Below are 19,447 nucleotides of genomic sequence, written 5' to 3' on the forward strand. Positions count from 1 at the left end.
TTCTTTTCTCTTACAACAAAAGAAACAGAACCTTGCATGACGATTTTAAAAGACAATCATTTAAAATAATTTAAAAGTATAAAAGGGCAATATACTCCCAAATAATATGCTTTCTGTTTGATGTGTTATTGGAACCTATGATGTTTTAATCTTTGCCTTATAACTTTTCTTTTTAGCAGATAAAGCATTTAATATGTGTGTAAGATATGTGAAGTTTAGTGTTGAATGAGAAATATTCAAAGCTTATGCCGAGTTCACACTGCACGATATTAGCCCGATTTTTCAGTCGCCGACAGGTTTAGCGAAATCACCGACAAATGCCCGACATCGGAGGCAAATCGGTGCTCGTTCACGCGAGTGAGTCGTGGCTTGCTGCTTGCTCTCTGGATCTTTGGTTTTTCCGCCTTATTGATTGCGCTACAAAGCGCTCACAGCTGTAACATCAGGCTAGTGATCCTCCAGAACTCCAAAACTTCGTCAAACTTCGTGATCAAGCTTTGCCCAGATCCTTTGTTATCTTGCTCAAAATTAATAAGATTACCATTTTATTTGTGTTGTCGTTGGCCACGAAGTAATATGAACAGAATTGTTAAGATATACTGATTTTAACGCTCGCTGGACGAACCGTTGATAAAGTATAAGCTCTAAATTTTGAATCAAATCAACTTGAAGAAATCAACATCGAATCTTTAAGAATCGATTCCCTAAAAGCTGAAATAAAAGCTAAATCCTTAAAGTACTACATTTGATTGGGTGTTGATGCAAAAACTACTAAAGATTCTTAGAACACTAATATGTTGCATAGGTATAAACATAATATACACTCCCAATTAGATCATCCGAAGACGAATTCATAGATATTAAACATGGTAAGATTACATATAGGTAAGATTACATGTACGAGTGGTTCTACCATAAGCATGCATAAAACAGTATACAATACAAACGGCAATATAAAAGAATAGTAACAACATACACAATGACCTGAAGTATATGTGTGTTCATTCAAAGAAAGGGTTTCCTATTAATTAATTAGAGAAGAGTCCATTTTTATGGGCATTATGTGTCTGTTTTAGAGAGACTTGAGTAAGAGGAAGATTCTCTCTACATACTTTTAGGTCGTTCCCAGACATGCTGGCACCCAGTATGTTTATTGGGTGAGGGGTCTGTGATTATTTGTTAATCTAATTAATAATTGATTTGTTAAATCTAATGAAAAATTGTGTGTCTGATTGGTCCAAATGCTACATAGTAATTACTGCACCGTATCTCTTAAATGTCTGTCTAGTTTGAACTTGCTGCTTGCTAGCAACTGCTTTGTTCACGGAAGCTTTGCATTCAAATATTTCAACTCAAATCAATATTTTGTGTCTAATTATTTATTTATGTGGCAAGTAGCCTTGTAATAAGTGGCATAATGTATATCCAGCCAGTTGTTATCGTAGAATAACCCCCGAAAGGGTGATCAGGACCCCGACGTGAAGCCGCTTATTATATGTGTGTTCATTCAAAGAAAGGTTTTCCTATGAATTAATTAGAGAAGAGTCCATTTTTATGGGCATTATGTGTCTGTTTTAGAGAGACTTGAGTAAGAGGAAGATTCTCTCTACATACTTTTAGGTCGTTCCCAGACATGCTGGCACCCAGTATGTTTATTGGGTGAGGGGTCTGTGATTATTTGTTAATCTAATTAATAATTGATTTGTTAAATCTAATGAAAAATTGTGTGTCTGATTGGTCCAAATGCTACATAGTAATTACTGCACCGTATCTCTTAAATGTCTGTCTAGTTTGAACTTGCTGCTTGCTAGCAACTGCTTTGTTCACGGAAGCTTTGCATTCAAATATTTCAACTCAAATCAATATTTTGTGTCTAATTATTTATTTATGTGGCAAGTAGCCTTGTAATAAGTGGCATAATGTATATCCAGCCAGTTGTTATCGTAGAATAACCCCCGAAAGGGTGATCAGGACCCCGACGTGAAGCCGCTTATTACACGGCTTACTTAATGCTGCTGTTCTCTACATTCCACCATGTTCTTCTGCAATGGCCAAACCTGATACGCTAACTACACAATACTTGGGTTATTGCCTTAGCTACATTGAATGTAAATACCAGCAAGCTGCAATTGTCATACTTGGAGACACAAATAGGTACAAGTCTGAAACCATCTGTAACAGGTAGTGTCAGGAGCAACAAGAAAGGCCAATCAACGTGACTCAATTTTTACCAACATTTCATCTATGTATAAGTCACCTGAGCACTTGCCCCCTGTTGGCTCTTCTGTCCATCAGACCATCATGTTGAATGCTGGTAAATGGCCTTCCAAGCCCATTCGACACATCTTCTGCAGAAAACGTACCCCTGAGACAGACAACTGGGGCTTCTCTTGAATAGTGCTGACTTTTCTCACATTTATGACGTTACTGACCTTGAAGATAATTTTAGTGCCTTTACTTCCACTATTAGGTCTATGCTGGACAAAACTGTTCCATTTAAGAAAGTTTCTATTACTAATAATGACAAGCCTTGGATGACCTTACAAATTAAAGATATGATAAAAGACATAATGTGCATTCTGCTCTGGTAACAAAACTCGTTATACAAATTTAAAATCAGTTGTTGGCAAAAAAAATTAAAAATTAAGAAAGAGAAGATACAACATTACCAGAACGAGGTGGAGGAACTACGCTGCACCAAGCCAAAGTAGTGGTTTAAGTCTGTAAAGGCACTGATGGGGATGGAATAAGACAGGAGAGATGTGAGGTCTCAGGATTCTAACATCTTGCAACATGAGTGTGACAGTTTGGCTAAGCATTTTGCTTCAGTATGGGATCAAGTTATCCACACTTCTCCCTCTGAGGAAGATGTTGTCCATAAGCTGTCAGATGGTCGAGTACCTCCTCTGAGTATTGGGCAAGTTAAAGCTAGACTCCGCAAAGTGAATGCAGCGATGGCTGCTGGTGCTGATTGCATTCCTCCGTGGGTCTTAAACACCTTTCATGAAGAACTGGCACTTGTGTAATGTGATACCTTTAACACATGCATTCAACAAAACCTTTTTTTCCAAATCAATGGAAGGAGGCTATGGTTAAAGCTATTCCAAAAAAAAATAAAAAATCAAATCACATTTTTCCAGCAGATAAGTGTACGAAGGAATCCTCAGAGATGCCATTCTGGAAGATAGTCACAAAGATTCCTCTATCACAACATGGCTTATGGCGAACAGATCAACTGACACTGCTCTGATTCGGATTCTACAATTATAGCATGAAGCACTTAATAACAATCCCAAAATGGATGTTCACGCTGTTTTTGTTGATTTTACTCAAGCTTTTGACACAATTGGGCATTGTCCGTTACTTTATGCTCTGGCTGATGTGAATGCCCGGCGCTCCCTTTGGCTTATTGCAAGGAGTTATGTGAGTAACAGAGAGCAAATGGTGAAGTGGTGTCCCTGTGTATCTAACTCTTATCCAATTCCAGCTGGTGTTCCCCAGGGGGACTTTTATCCCCTTTACTATTTGTCATCTGTATAAACAGCTTGGATTTACATCTGCCCCCTTCTACAATTCCTGTGAAATATGCTAATGATCTAACAATCACTAAGCTTCTAATGGGATCGTTACCTGGCCTAACCCAGAAGGCCTTGGACTCATTGGCAGAGTGGGGACAGGAATTCTCAATGGCAATGAGTGGAGCTAAGACCATGGATATGGTAATTAGTGCCAGGAGAGATGATCAAATGCTCTCTCCTCCTTCTCCAGTAATTTCGGGACATGAAATCAGCAGAGTTTCCATTTTTTAAATTCTTGAAGTTAAAATATCATCTGATTTGTCGTGGGATGCACACCAAGTATATGATTTCAAAGTCACAGCCAAGAATTTATTATCTTAGTGCTGCAAAGAGAGCGGATCTCCCATGCAATGTTTTAATGCAAATATACTTTCATACGGCCAGTTCTTGAGTATGCAAGCCCACTGTGGGGTGGACTGCCTAAAGGTCTCTCTGATGAGTTAAAGAGGGTACAAAAACGTTGTTGTTGGATAATAGGTATCCCAACTTCTCTGCCTTCATTGAGCGAAAGGCATGATGCTACCATACGTACCTTCACTAACATACTTAATGACAATTCATCGCCTTTGCACAGCTTGTTGACTGTACCCTGATAGCACATGTACATCACAGAAACGTCTATTTGACATCTGCATTTACATCTGCAAGACATTTTTAGAGCTATGCTCATCTACAATACATTTATAGGACGTTTCCTATCAGATGTCAAATAGATGTTTAGAAGATGTCTTTAAGATGTTTATGATTAAGAATGTATGTAGAACTGACATCTGAAAGGTGTCTATCAGATGTTTGTACACAGCAAATGCTTTCCAGATGAAGCGATCTTTAACAGACATCTTGCAGACGTACGTGTGCTATCTGGGTAGCTCCAGCATTTACTTATTCACTTTGTCGAAGTAGGGAATTGTTTTGCTTTTTGTTTTTTGTTTTGAACTGCTCCTTCTCATCCTGCCAGACAATATTTGTTCTGCTACCTGCCCTGGCTTTCTCAGTTTCTGTTGAGTTTCGGATACATCGCCCCAGCCCCTCTCTGCACGCTCAATGCTTTCATCGGGGAGCTCAGTGAGTCTTCGACGCTGCGTCACGAACAACGCTCTGGTCAGTGTAACTTTGACGCTGGGTCACGGATGACGCTAGGATCGGTCCCTGCTGAGAGGCTCTTTCCTGGTCCTGTGGACTTTGATTTGGACTTCCTCTATTTTGTGTTCCCGTTGTTTTTTCCTAGTGCTCAGTGAGAGCGTAATAAACTTTTCTGTTACCTGCAACTGAATCTGTATTTTTCCTGGCAGTTAACTCGGCAGCCATATTTGCAACGTCTCTGCGCAGCTATTTCAGGCAACCTGAATGGAGAAGTTCCTGAAATCTCAAAAACTGCTTGCCACTCTCACATTTAAGTAACATATTTCAAATCAACAACAAAATCTGACATGAACGGTCCCATAAATATTGTTTCTTATGCTGAAATAGCATTAAAAAGCTTATATGTCAGGCTGGACCAGTCAGTGCAGGCGTAAGTGTGTAGTTCTTTGGCTAAACGCAGGGGTGTGAAGTAACGAATTACAAATACTCACGTTACAGTAATTAAGTAGTTTTTTTATCAGTAATTATACTTTTTTGAGTAGTTTAAAAATTGTGTACTTTTACTTTTACTTGAGTACATTTTAAGTGATGTATCGGTACTTTTACTCCACTATTTTCCTCGGTTTGTGGTTGTTACATGCTTATTTTAATTTTCTGTTTATCATGGCGGCTGGAAGTGCATTCTTCAAGCATCAATTCAGTCGCATCTTCCTCTAACTTAATATGTTAAGGTAAATTTCGGATTTCTGCTTACTAAATGATTTGTATATATGCTTGCCTATCTACACGGCCTGAAATTTGCTGTGAGGTTGTGGGTATTGCATACAGTGTTAAGTGTTAACTCCCGCAAGTGCCACGTTCGGTAAATTCCCACTCACTTATGAGACGCGCGATCTGCGCTGCCTCGTCTCTCTCTCTCTCGCGTGCGTTCTGCAGCAGTCACTTGGATAAGTAGTTGTTGCTTGTGGAACTTGTTGACTTTTGATGAGTTTGAGCGCGTGATGCGCGCTGTGAAAAAGTGTGTTGGAAACACAAATTGAGGACCAACTGGATGATAGATATTCTTCATTCTTTATGACAAACAAGATAATGTGAATTACAGAATGTACAACGTTTTTAAAATGTATAAATTGCGGTGTACAGGGTTTATTATGAGGGGGTAGAATCCACAGCTCAGTACTCACTACTCAATACTCATGAGTACTTTTAAATAGGCTACTCTTTTACTCTTACTCAAGTAGTTTTTTGGACAAGTACTTTTACTCTACTCACACTACATTTTTTGGAAGGTAATGGTACTTTTACTTGAGTATATTTTTTCAGTACTCTTTCCACCACTGGCTAAACGTGTTTCTTTTCTTTTTTCTGACTGCAATGACGCAGTGACATTAACTGGCCACTGGCTCTTTTATTCAGTAGATGAATTATTCCGACATATTGCGTGTTGCACTTTCTTCCATTCACAGTAATATTAGTGCACCGTCTTGGTATATCTAAAGTCTTTGCGCTTACACAGGAGAGCATGATGCTAGCAACACCAAGGTCATCAGTTTATACATAGATTTATTTCCCATTCCCAGTTAAAAAAGTAGACTTTATTGTTGATGTTATTTAAAACAGTCAGTGTTTGTAATGATAGAAAAAAAGATAAAAACAAACTAGTAACTTCAGTCTGCAGCAATGACAGTGTGTGAAGACGTTCCAAAGATAATGTTCCTCATACACTATAAAACTCTTATAAATACTAGGCATCATACACTTGCTTTACGACTGTTAATGGTTACAGAGAAAAACTATTACACTAAATGACTGAGGATCACAAACTACCAGGCTTACAAGTCATTCCGAACACAACAACAATCTCACACAGAAACATGCACCTCTTTGCTAGGAGACGCATAACAAATGAAAACAATGTGTTTTAAAATTGTCTCAAAATATCAAGCATGTTTGATCTCTAGGTTTGATCTAGTTGTGTAGTATATTCAAGCCTTTATATGTAATTTTGTGAGTCTTTCCTTAAAGGGGTCATATGATGCTTTTTTAAAGATCATTATTTTGTGTATTTGGTGTAACAGAATATGTTGACATGCTTTAATGTTCAAAAAACACATTATTTTTCAAATACTGTACATTATTGTAGGTCCTCTATGCCCCGCCTCTCTCAAACGCTTCGTTTTCTACAAAGTCCCTCCTTCGACAAGCGCAGTCTGCTCTGATTGGCCAGCTGACCCAGTGCATTGTGATTGGCCGAACACCGCAAGCACTCGTCGGAAATGTAACGCCCCTTACCATAATCGCGAGCTTCATCTTTCAAAATAAATGTAAAGACAGAGCCCGAAAGGGGAACAGAGTCGCGTGACAGACACAGTGATGAAGCTGGTATGTGTGCAGTACACAAGCCACGGTTAAGACAGCTGACTCCACTGTGATAATGTGACCCCCTCTCTCTCTCGCTCTCTCTCTCTCTCTCTCTCTCTCTCTCGCTCACTCTTGCTCTCTCGCGCTCTCTCTCGCGCTCACACACGCGCGCGCGCACACACACACACACACACACGATGCGACTGCATTTGAACAGTCAATAGCAAATACTTAAACAAATAACAAAACAGTAGCTGATTCAGAAGCGCCAGATTGTCATAGCAAAGTCAGAATTACCTCCTCTCCTAGGTTCACGAAACGTTTTCTTAAGGTCCAGAAAGTGGATCATACGAAGCACAGTGTTATGACAGTGACACCGCTGGTGGAAGTCCAGGGGGCAGTGTGCACCAGCTGCTCACGTGGGACCGTTATCAGCCCAGTCAGTGGTGCTCACTCCACAACAGCAGATCTGAAATCCTGTGAGTATCTACCAAGACTTCTTAACCTGAGATGATGGACCAGAATCATGGTACCATAATGATATTAGATGGCAAATTCTGGTACTCGTAGACCAAAGAATAGCATAATATTACTATGGGACATGACCGAACACATGGTAATACTATTGAACTTTGCTGTATGTTTTGGAAATGCATAAGACTTTTATATCTCATTTGTACATTGCATCCCTGTTATTCTGAGTGAAAGGGGAATTTTAGGGCCCATAATACATGCCATGTGGTATAAAACTTCACTTTATCATTAGAAGACATCTTCTACTTCTATTTTTCAAGATGTCATTTTGCAATAAATTTCATGAAGCTCATGTGTCTTTTTTCTTTTGTGTAGACCACCTCCAGGTTATCATGTGGACACTGATAAGGGTTTCAGCTACTCCACAGCTGATGAAGCCTTTGTGTGTCAGAAGAAGAACCACTTCCAGGTGACAGTTCACATAGTGATGGTTGGAGAACCTAGATTTGTTAGAACGTCAGCTGGTCTCATGCCCATAGAGAGCTTCCACGTGAATGTGTTTGGGGTGAAGGTAGTGACAACATGGATGAAAACCTTACAGAAACATTTATGTTCTGAATGCAAATGGTTTGTTTGATACTTGAATCCCTATTTTAGCTGGAAGCACAGAACCATTTCATCACCATAGAGCAGTCTCAGTCAAACCGCAGCAAGAAGCCTTTCCTACTGGTCAGGTAGGTGTCAGGATACTTAAAGCATGTGGAAAAACATTTTTATTATGTGTCATTTATACTGATGTTTGGTTTAACATCTCTTTTAGAGTAAATCTGCCAGGAGACAAAATCACAAAGGTGACATTAGGACGCTTACACTTCAGTGAAACCACAGCGAATAACATGAGAAAAAAGGGCAAACCCAATCCTGATCAGAGGTTAGTTACAATCTCTGTCATCTCTGAATGCAGGTCCAACCTGTAGACATATGCTATGTCCGAATATGCCTAGCTCCATTCTATATAGTATAGAAAAAACAGTACGCCAAAAGAGTAGTATGCCTGAATTCATAGTATTCGAAAAACAGTAGAACCTGGATGACACTTTACTATGCCATGAAGACTTGAGAGGATTTGTGAATGGCAGTGTACTAGCTAGGTCATGTGACTAACAACATGGCAGTTGTTGTACCTCCAAATTTCATTCTTACTACCAGTATTCATAAAATGTACTGGTAAAAAAATACTTTTTCCAAAAACTACGTTTTAATTGCAGTACCTACTAGACAGTATGCAATTTTGGATGCAGCTATTCTGTCATTAGATAGGGCAGTGATACAACCAAACATAGAGTTTACTATTTTCACAGTTACAATCAACAGGTTGCGTAAAATGATCCAGGCAAATCTGGACTAACAAAGTAGTACTTTAGTGTAAAATTTTAATTGGTTCGACACATTTGTTTGTATGTGCAGGCCATTTCTTGATATATCATGATTTTTGGTCAGGTGTTCGGTTAAGTTAGACAGTTATCTGTATACTTTAAAGAGAATAATCTTCCAAACAGGCCTCTTAAAAAGATTTCTTGACGATTTTCTAGACTACTAAAATAACTTTTAGAGTGGACTTCGGGAATGCACAGTGGCGTGCACAGACCTCCGGAGGGGCAGGGAAGAAGTGGATGGGGACCCTCTCTGTTGAAATTGCGATCCGGGGGCACCTAGATCAAGCCGAAAGGGCACTTTAGCATATACATTGCTGTTTTGCATCCAAAATAGATCATGATCTAGTGTTTTCAGTGTCTCAGAGTTGCGTAATCAGTTCACAGTAAATGCTGTTACACAGAAACTTACACTGTGTGTTTGTATTCCTTACAGTATAAAGTGTATTTCATTGTTCATCTTCAAAACACAAATTATATTTTTAATGATATCTGAGAGAATAAACAAATAAAGTTAAAACATCAATAAAGTAATCCAATAAAGTAATCAATATTAACATTCATTAATGCACATACAAATATGGTCAATGGCAATAATGGTAACTAACTGTATGCTTGCTTATGTTTCATAGGTACTTTAAGATGGTGGTTGGTCTGTATGCTACTGTGAACGATGAAAGTTTTCTGCTGGTTGCTAATGTTTCTGAAAAAATCATCGTCAGGGTAAGCTGTTGGACCATAACAATAACCGTAACCAACATATTCTGCTATGAAGTCTATATTTGCACATATTTTCCTCAAGGACTTCTGCTTCAGTAATGGGAGTTTTCCATTGGACTTGTCTTGATAGTGTATGAAAGTTGTTCTCAAACTTTTATCATCTCTTCATCTAAAGGCCTCCAATCCTGGTCAGTTTGAGAATGATAGTGACATGCTCTGGCAAAAAGGACCGATCCCTGAGTCTGTGGTGTGTCACGGGAGGATCGGCATTAACACAGACAGCCCTGATGAGGCTTTGGTGGTTTGTGGGAATGTCAAGATAATGGGCAATGTCACGCATCCCTCAGACAAAAGGGCCAAACAAAACATTCAGGAAGTGAGTGTCTCTCTGCTTATTCAATACAAAGACAAACTAATCAAAATGGTATTCAAACAAGATTGGGACAGCAGTGTTAATGACTTAATCAAATGGATGGCCTCCCAAAAGTGATCTTGTTTACATCTGGTATTAACATCAGTCTTGATGGATCCGATCAGTGAAAAACACTCAAATCAGAGACCCTGATTCCAGAATAAATATTGGGGACACACATTATTTACAGGTGTAAACGGAGCCTTATATCTGAGCAATAACACATGGTTTAATCAAATGGATTGTGTCTGTGATGTTGTAGGTGGACTCAACGGAGCAGCTCAAGCGGATCGCTCAGATGAGAATTGTGGAATATGATTACAAACCAGAGTTTGCCTCAAGGATGGGAATTGAGCAACGTCATGAAACGGGTACAGGCTAAATTAGCATATACACTGCACTTTATATAATACAATGTTCTGAAGACAGATTCTCACATATCAGGTGTCTCTTTGATTAGGAATCATAGCGCAGGAAGTCAGAGAACTCCTGCCTTTGGCCGTAAGGGAGATGGGCGATATTACTTGCGTAAACGGGGAGAAAATTGATAATTTTCTCATGGTGGACAAAGTGAGTCTCTCAAATATGTGTTATAGGTTGCAATGAATTTTACTTGACACGTATGGTATGTGAAAGTAATTTTGGTTGTTTTGTCCTAAAGGAGCAGATATTTATGGAGAATGTGGGTGCTGTGAAGCAGCTGTGTAAACTCACAGATAACCTTGAGACTCGTATTCAGGAGCTTGAGGTCTGGAACACTCGCTTGGCCAAACTGAAGAGGCTGGGTAGCATGCGTTCCATCAGCGGCACTTCTGCTAAAGGGTCTGGATTGACTTAAACTTTCTGCACTGCATTTCTTTCTCTGTCCATCTCAGACGCTCATTCTCCAAGTTTCTTACACATTTGTCTCAAACAAACATGGAGCTCTATGCATCAATGTTACCTGAAATAAAATAAATATTAACTGAAAATATTTTTATTTTAATTTAGTTTAACTAGATGTACTAAAAAAAAACGGAAATTAAAATGAATGAAAGCTGTACAGACATTAAAAACCAATAAAATTGACAAAAACAACAAAATGACTACAACTTTAAAATATAAAAGTTAAAACTAATTTAAAAACTATTATTAACTACAATAGGATCTCAGAGATACTAAAATAAAAATGCCATGAAATAGAGCTTTCAGACAAGACTATTATAGTTATGATTTTTTTAATTGAATCATTTCAGGTTTGATTTCTATTTAATTTTTTATTTGTTTTTCAATTTATTTGAGTCTTTGTACATTTTTATTCAGTCATTGTTCTGTTTAGTTTTCAGGGTTTTTTGTGGTTTTGTAGTTCCAGTGTTAGTCATTTTAGAATTAATGTTTGTAGATGCCAAAGGCAATGCACTGGTATAATTAAAAAAAAAATCTTTGCAGTCTGTCATGAGCTGAACACAGACATGAAGGTTGAGGATCCAAATGCTGTATTTTAATTAAGGGGTAATCCACAATCGTAGTCAAATAACAGGCAAGGTCATACACAATCAGACGATCCAAAACAACGATTTTTCATTCTTCGTATGATTTAATTGTTGACGATTTGGCATGATCTTGGATTATTTGGTTCTTCTAAGCTCATCCTGGACTTGCTGTCATAGCAACAGGTCCGTAAGCTTAAACCTGCTCGGGAGCCGGCTTATTTCATGTACTAAAAATAAATGAAGGGGTAGGGGTGTCTCAATTCTCTTTTGGCTGGGGGGGTAGGGGTAGGGGGAAGGGCCAGATAGCCCTTCAAACAAAGATTTTTCGGGACCTCACTTCAAACGAAGGGGTATGATAAATTTCCCCGCATATAATATACAGTATATATTTTTTGGCTAATATAAGGATTTTAATAACAAATAAAAACCTGCTCGGGAGCAGGCTTATTTCATGTACTAAAAATAAATGAAGGGGTAGGGGTGTCTCAATTCTCTTTTGGCTGGGGGGGTAGGGGTAGGGGGAAGGGCCAGATAGCCCTTCAAACAAAGATTTTTCGGGACCTCACTTCAAACGAAGGGGTATGATAAATTTCCCCGCATATAATATACAGTATATATTTTTTGGCTAATATAAGGATTTTAATAACAAATAATCATTTGTTTTATGTTGCATTCAATCTTGTGTTAATATGTACGGTTATGTTCTCTGAAGAAATGTTTGCAAAAAATTGCTATGATAAAAGTTTGCTAATGTTATTGACTGCACGATAGTTCTACAACATATTTTATTGATACCTGCTGATTTGACAACATAAATACTAGTCCGGTTGCAGGTAACTTATCTTTTACCGCACGTCTGAGTTTGTGATAAACATCGGCGCATTTTTTTGACGTAGGAGCTAGCGACGACGTATGATGACATGTAACGCTGTAGTAGTGGTGTCCCATTTCTTAGGGGAATATTTTCAGCCCTACCCCTTGACACTCTGTTTCAAGGGGCAAGGGTTAGGCGTAGGCATAGGGGAAGGGGTATAAAACAGAATTGGGATTGGGCTTTAGGAATGAATGACAGAGAGACCCGGGCTTATATAGGGTGAGCTAACAATACTAATGAGACACAGGTGCAAACAATGAGTGCTGATGAGACCGGGCAGCGGATTATGGGGAATGAAGTCCTTGATGGAGTGGCAACAGTCTGGGATGGAGTGCCCTCTGATAGACATCAAGGGCACTCTAGCTGGTGATTGTAATGGCCTCTTTGGCCATAACAGGACAGGCAGACAGTTCAGAGACGACCTCCGTGGTCGCTACATGGCAGGCAGAGAGTTTAGAGACAGCCTCCTTGGCCATGACAGGACAGGCAAAGAGTTCACAGGTGATCATGGTGGTCAAGACAAGACAGGACAGAAGCTCACAGGTTGGCGCAAATACGGGACTAAGCTCTAGGGCTTGAGCAGACACTGGAGCTGACTCAGGGGCTAGAGCCGACACTGGAGTGGACTCATGGACTGGAGCGGGCTCTGGAGCAGACTCATGGGCTGGAGAGCAGTGTGCGGCCCAAACACACAAAACTACTGCCAGTGAGACCACCTCTGAGACCCCCAGACTTGGTACCACCACAGAGATGCCAGCTGCTCACTTACACAAGCGGTGTGTCTTCCAAACTGGAAGCCAGTCTCACACACCTAGGAATCACCTTGACAGCTTCAGATGCGACATTCATGAAAATTGTAAACACTGATGTGGCATCCATGACGGCTGAAGACTCTGGCGTGGTGGTCATGATGGGACGAGACTCCTCGGCTCATCCCTCATCGGAACCATGACAGAACAGACCAGCCAAAGGACGACTCAGCAGAGAATGGGCTCACTCCATCTATCAGCCTCCACTATCTGCAGCCCCCTCTACCAATGCATGCTTAAGGTAGCATCTCTGAGTTACCTCCGTCAACAGGGGACTGACTTGAGGGAATTAGCGATGGAGTTCAGGAGTGCAGTGGAGGGGCTGGACTACAACAATGCTGCTCTCAAGGACCTGTTCAACTATGCCCTTAATGAGCCCATCAGCAGTTGGAGGATGAGTAACATAGAGATTCTCAGAGCCTCTTTACAAGATGGCCGCCAGTCCAGAGCCTCATCACAAAATGGCCACCAGACCAGAATCTCCAGCCATCATTGCCGCCACACCAGAGTCTTCAGCCATCATGGATACCACGTCAGTGTTTCTGGGTATCATGAACGTGCTGCATGAAGTCATTAAGGTGGGCCCAAGGGGTTTGAGACTAGTTACCAGTTTGGCGGACCCACCACTAGTGTCAGTGCGAGCAGCTGGCATCACTGCGGTGGTCTCAAGTCTGGTGGTCCTGGAGGACCCGACTCCTGTGGTCCCTAGTCCGATGGTCCTGGAGGACCCGACTCCTGTGGTCCCTTGTCCGGTGGTCCCAATTTTGGTGGTCCCAGTGGTCCCTGAGCTCCCCGCTCCAGAACAGCCTGCCACAGAACAGCCCACTCTCACTGCTGCTGCCATGAAGGCCGTCAATGAGCAGCCCGCTCTCCTTGTCTCAGCCATAGAGGCTGCTACAGAGCCGCCCGATTTCACTGCTGCTGCCATTGTCAAGAAGGCTGTCTTCGCCTTTCACCTCAGGGCTGTTCTGTGGGCATGGGCCGCTTCGGAGTTTGCTCTGGCTTCCCAGGAGCCTGCCTCGGAGTCCACTCAGGAACCCTCTTCAATCCAGGAGTGCTCAGAGTTCGCAGACTTTGTGTCAGTACGTCATAAATAGAACAAGGCATCAGTTTACTGTCAGGGATTTGTCGTGACGCGCCACATTCCAGTGTAGTCAGTCACACAGCATCACTGATTATAATGGGTTCTATAGTATTTTGTCGCATCTCGCCATGCCGCTGGCGTCTGGTGTAGACACGGTGAGAGCCACGCAGATGCACGTGAACTCTGAATTCCGTTCACTTCCACTACTATTTGTGCCTGAAATGACACATATGCGCGAAATTATGTCAAAATGCATGTCTCTGCAAGTATCCTTGTAAAAACAGTTGCTTATGGCTTAGGTGAAGGTAAACAATTGAGAAAAAAGGGGATAACAACATATTCACAGCAGTTTAATGGTCCTGTTGCTTTCTGTGTCATGTTAATCAAACAAAAAAACACACAGAGAAAAACACTTTTGTACAGTCAAGTCAAGTCAAGTCACCTTTATTTATATAGCACTTTTAACAATACAGATTGTGTCAAAGCAACTGTACAGCATTAATTAGGAAAATTGTGAAATGACAATAGTAAACACTCAATTTTCAGTTAGGGTCGGAGGAGTCCCTCTCCACGCACGAAGCGCCGGGCAAACCACAGGCAGAGGTTCGGCTCTCGACACTCCAAATTCTCAGTCACGCAATCTCCACCAATGAGCATCAAAACCTAACGCAGATTCACACCGATAAACGCAACATTACTACAGTAAGTCAAGTCAGTTTTAGTTGTACACCATAAAACATGTTTGTTACTTGAAATAAAATAAATGGTAACTGAAATTAAATATAACAAAATTTAAAATAATTTCAACGGCAAAATCAGCATTTCTCATCTTCATTTAAAGGGATAGTTCACCTAAAAATTTAAATTAAGTCAAGTCACCTTTATTTATATATCGCTTTTAACAATACAGATTGTGTCAAAGCAACTGTACAGCATTAATTAGGAAAATTGTGGGTTAGGGTTAGGGTTACACACCCTAACAAATTGTGTGTCAATAATGCAAAGTGACAATAGTAAACACTAATTTTTCAGTTAAATGCAGTTCATCATTGAATTCAGTGATGTCATCATCCAGCTCAGTACAGTTTAAATAGTATCTGTGCAATCAAGTCAACGATATCGCTGGAAATGAAGTGTCCCCAACTAAGCAAGCCAGAGGCGACAGCGGCAAGGAACCAAAACGCCATCGGTGACAGAATGGAGAAATCCTGACAGATACCATTTTTCTCTAAGAAGGAATATAATTGAGAAGTGAAGACTATGCTGTGTTATTTTACATTTGATTATTCAATTTCTGTATCTGAATACTGTTAAACTTGCCTTAAAAATACAAAGCACTGTTTATTTCATTTGTATCTTTGTTGTATATATTTATCTATGCTTGTAATTTGTTTATTTCCTATGCTGATTTACTCACCTACAAAATCACCCCAATCATTGATTTTTATTTTCTCCAAATAGAGCTATTGAAGCTATATCTGGTGATTTTTTTTTTCATATCGCAATATATATCGCAGAAAAACAAGATATCGCAATGTGAGTTTTTTCCAATATCGTGCAGCCCTAATTTGTGGTATGTGTTGTATTTACCCGTGTTGCTGATCCTGCCTTGTCTTGCTGTGTGGTGCCTTGTGCCTGGCCTGCCTGCCTGTTCCTCGGGGTAGTTTGTGTTTGCTTTTGTTTTATTTTTACTATTAATACTATTAAAAGCCCATCGTCCTGCAATTGAGTCCTCTCTTCATCCCTCATCAGAACCATGACACCATGTTCATGTTTAATGCAGGCAGGCTTAAAATTTTTAATAATATAAGATATATCAAAAACCTAACCTAAAATTTATTTATGGCCATTTTATTTAATTTTGCTGGATTTTTGTAGTATGAAAATGTATTTTATTGTCAGTTTTTCCTAGATATGCCTATTTTTGTTCTTATTTGCGTTAATGAAAATATTATCATTTCACATTATTTTTTTGTTAACAATAATACAACTTCCAGAGTTGGGAAACACTTAACTGTTTCCCAGTTTTACAACAATATTTTATTTTAATTATTATTTTTTTTTACATTGCATAATTGGCGACTGCTGATATTCCAGTTTGAATTCTACAAATGCAAACTCATATTGTTGCATAATGATTGTAACAGTTTTTTCAGATTTCATCATCTGAAATATTTTGTTCTACTTAAATCTTTGTTTCACAGTAAAATCAACAAAAACAACACACTCCATTCAAAACTTCCACCATCAACGCAACCGCCACTGCAGTCTAGCACAGTATGTGAAAATCACTTTGCTTATTAATTTGTACAATAAATGCGACAATTGTGATTACTTTGTATTCTTTTCCAGAACTACTTCTGTGGGAGATATCACAACTGTCTTCAACACAGAGTATTCCAAGCTAGTATCATCATGCTAGTAACAACCATGGCTCTTTGGTGAGACGTTCTTATTAAGCACACTATCATTTTACATTTACATTTAGTCATTTAGCAGACACTTTTATCCAAAGCGACTTACAAATGAGGACAATGGAAGCAATCAAAATCAACAAGAGAGCAATGATATGCAAGTGCTATAACAAGTCTCAGTTATATTAACGCAGTACATGTAGCTGTCATGATCATGGACTGTCTGTGTCATGTTTTGCCCCTGTTTCTGTTCCCTTATTTGGTCATGTTCCTGTCCTCGTTTTGTTAATTAGTTTGATTAGTCATCCCATACACCTGTGTTTCCCCAATCATCCCCTGTATTTAAGTCCTTGTCTGTGCAGTCTTTCTCTGTCGGTTCTACTTGTTATAGTCATGTGTTTCCTGCTGTCCCCAGTATTGAGGTACCCATTGTTCCGTGCATTAAAAGCCTGTTTTTGTTTACTCGTGCCTCCAGCGTGCTTCCTAAGTAGCAAAGTGTGACAGTAGCAAGGGTTTTTTTTTCTTGTTTTTTTTTAAATTATAGAATAAATAAAAATAAAATAGATATAATAGAAAAAAAATAGAGCAAGCTTTTTTTTTTAAGAAAACAAGCAGTTAGTAAATTAATAGAGTGCAAGTCTAAAAGGGGCAAGGTTTTTTTTTTTTTAAAGAATAGAATTAGAATAGAGAGGGCTAAAGTTAGAGGGTCAAATAAAGATGGAAGACCTTGAATTTTATGCGAGCAGCTATTGGTAGCCAGTGCAAATTGATAAACAGAGGTGTGACGTGCATTCTTTTTGGCTCATTAAAAATTAATCTTGCTGCTGCGTTCTGGATTAATTGTAAAGGTTTGATAGAACTGGCTGGAAGACCTGCCAAGAGAGCATTGCAATAGTCCAGCCTGGACAGAACAAGAGCTTGAACAAGGAGTTGTGAAGCATGTTCCCAAAAGAAAGGGCCTGATCTTCTTGATGCTGAATAAAGCAAATCTGCAGGACCAGGCAGTTTTAGCAATGTGGTCTGAGAAAGTCAGCTGATCGTCAATCATAGCCCCAAGATTTCTGGCTGTTTTTGAAGCAGTTATGCTTGATGTGCCTAACTATCAGTACAGTATCTTAAATGTTCTGTTATGTACAATATCAGACTGCAGCAAAACAGAAAATGTGGAACCTACTATATGGGTCAGTAATGGATAGAGTATAGGAGATTGCTGCTGAAGAACCTTTAATACAGAGCCCGCATATGACATGCAGGGTTAAAAGAGAGAGAGAGAGAGAGAGAAAACAGATATCTTGGCCACAAATTGAGAATTTTTTTACCACAACTTGATAATTCTTGGCTATCGTTTAATTGTTTGACAATAAGACATTTTCTTAAAAGCCAGAAATCTCCACTTCAGTAGCACTCGTATACAGAAAACTTTACTGTGTTTTCTTTTCTTATATACATTCTGAAGGTTTTTACACAGGGGTTTGTTCATATAACATTCATATGAGTTATGTAAAATTTCATTCCCCCACTGTGTAAACCATTAACTGTAATATTTCCACAAAATCAAATAGGAATTTTGATCCTGGTATTATCCAGTTTTCAGATTTATGCATATTTAATTAGATAATGCCTCATTTGCATGTTCAAACATAATATTTAAGAAAACTTGTAATACAGAACATTTTCTTAAGGCTAGAATACACTGCACAACTTATAAAAACTGAACAGATCTTAAAATACTGGGTCTCATACACTTACCGACTTTGTAATAGTCACAGAGGAAAAACTGGCCATCATACACTAAACAACTCAGGATTATACACTACCAGACTTTAAAGTTGTTCCCATCACAACAAACTCACACAGAAACGTGCGCCTTGTTGTTAGGAGAAATGTAATGACATGAAAACAAAGTGTTCTAAAATCGGCTGAAAATATAAAACATGTTGATTATCCTCCAACTGGATGGAATCATAGTCTGAAGCTTAAAATCAGACCATCATAGACTACGCGTTTCTTTTTTAATGAAATCTGTCAACTCAAATCTGCAGACTTCTTCTGACAGTAAATCTGTGGAAAATGAGGGCAAAAATCGTGTAGTGTATTCCAGCCTTTAATCATCTAGGGAAATGAAATCTATTAGTTAAAATGTGAGACTTTTATGTGAGACTGTTGTGTCTTGCTTTAATTCCTTCATTTTAGGTAAATCCAGAGCTGTTGAAAAAGCTCTGGGTAAATCATAGCCATATTGTGCAAATTCGTTCCCTCATTTTAACATAGTTATATCGTGGCCACAATTTACCTTAAATGAGGGTAGAATTTAAGTTTTGGGAACAAATTCTTACTTCGTGGTCATCATGGTATCTTGTGTGTGCTTTTTTTTTTCATTTTTCTTTTTTCTTGAATGTTATGTGTGGGGATCCATACTTAAAGGATTAGTTCACTTTCAAATTAAAATTTCCAGATAACTTACTCACCCCCATGTCATCCAAGATGTTTACGTCTTTCTTTCTTCTGTTGAAAAGAAATTAAGGTTTTTGATGAAAACATTCCAGGATTATTATCCTTATAGTGGACTTCAACGGCTACCAAATGGTTGAAGGTCAAAATTACAGTTTCAGTGCAGCTTCAAAGGGCTCTATACGATACCAGATGAGGAATAAGGGTCTTATCTAGCGAAACGATCTGTCATTTTCTAAAAAGTTAATTTTTTAAAAGTATATGCTTTATAAACAAAAATGC

At 39.1% G+C, this 19,447-nt stretch overlaps 1 protein-coding gene across 1 annotated transcript in view; it reads left to right on the top strand.

The window, feature by feature from the left end:
• The window catches only part of LOC107757199 (myelin regulatory factor-like protein), a 46,014-nt gene that overhangs the window by 17,443 nt on the left and 9,124 nt on the right, over positions 1-19,447 (top strand). Inside the window, exons 6-18 of the mRNA XM_016574615.1 lie at positions 7,354-7,501; positions 7,872-8,067; positions 8,154-8,230; positions 8,317-8,427; positions 9,562-9,652; positions 9,825-10,025; positions 10,324-10,432; positions 10,522-10,631; positions 10,723-10,883; positions 16,505-16,577; positions 16,653-16,741; positions 17,106-17,128; positions 18,908-18,937. Of these exons, the coding sequence (XP_016430101.1) occupies positions 7,354-7,501; positions 7,872-8,067; positions 8,154-8,230; positions 8,317-8,427; positions 9,562-9,652; positions 9,825-10,025; positions 10,324-10,432; positions 10,522-10,631; positions 10,723-10,883; positions 16,505-16,577; positions 16,653-16,741; positions 17,106-17,128; positions 18,908-18,937 (1,419 nt within the window). The remainder of the gene's footprint in view (positions 1-7,353; positions 7,502-7,871; positions 8,068-8,153; positions 8,231-8,316; positions 8,428-9,561; positions 9,653-9,824; positions 10,026-10,323; positions 10,433-10,521; positions 10,632-10,722; positions 10,884-16,504; positions 16,578-16,652; positions 16,742-17,105; positions 17,129-18,907; positions 18,938-19,447) is intronic.

This window comes from Sinocyclocheilus rhinocerous, unplaced genomic scaffold, assembly GCF_001515625.1.
Source record: "Sinocyclocheilus rhinocerous isolate Xijiao unplaced genomic scaffold, SAMN03320098_v1.1 scaffold3339, whole genome shotgun sequence".
Classification (NCBI taxonomy): Eukaryota; Metazoa; Chordata; class Actinopteri; order Cypriniformes; family Cyprinidae; genus Sinocyclocheilus; species Sinocyclocheilus rhinocerous.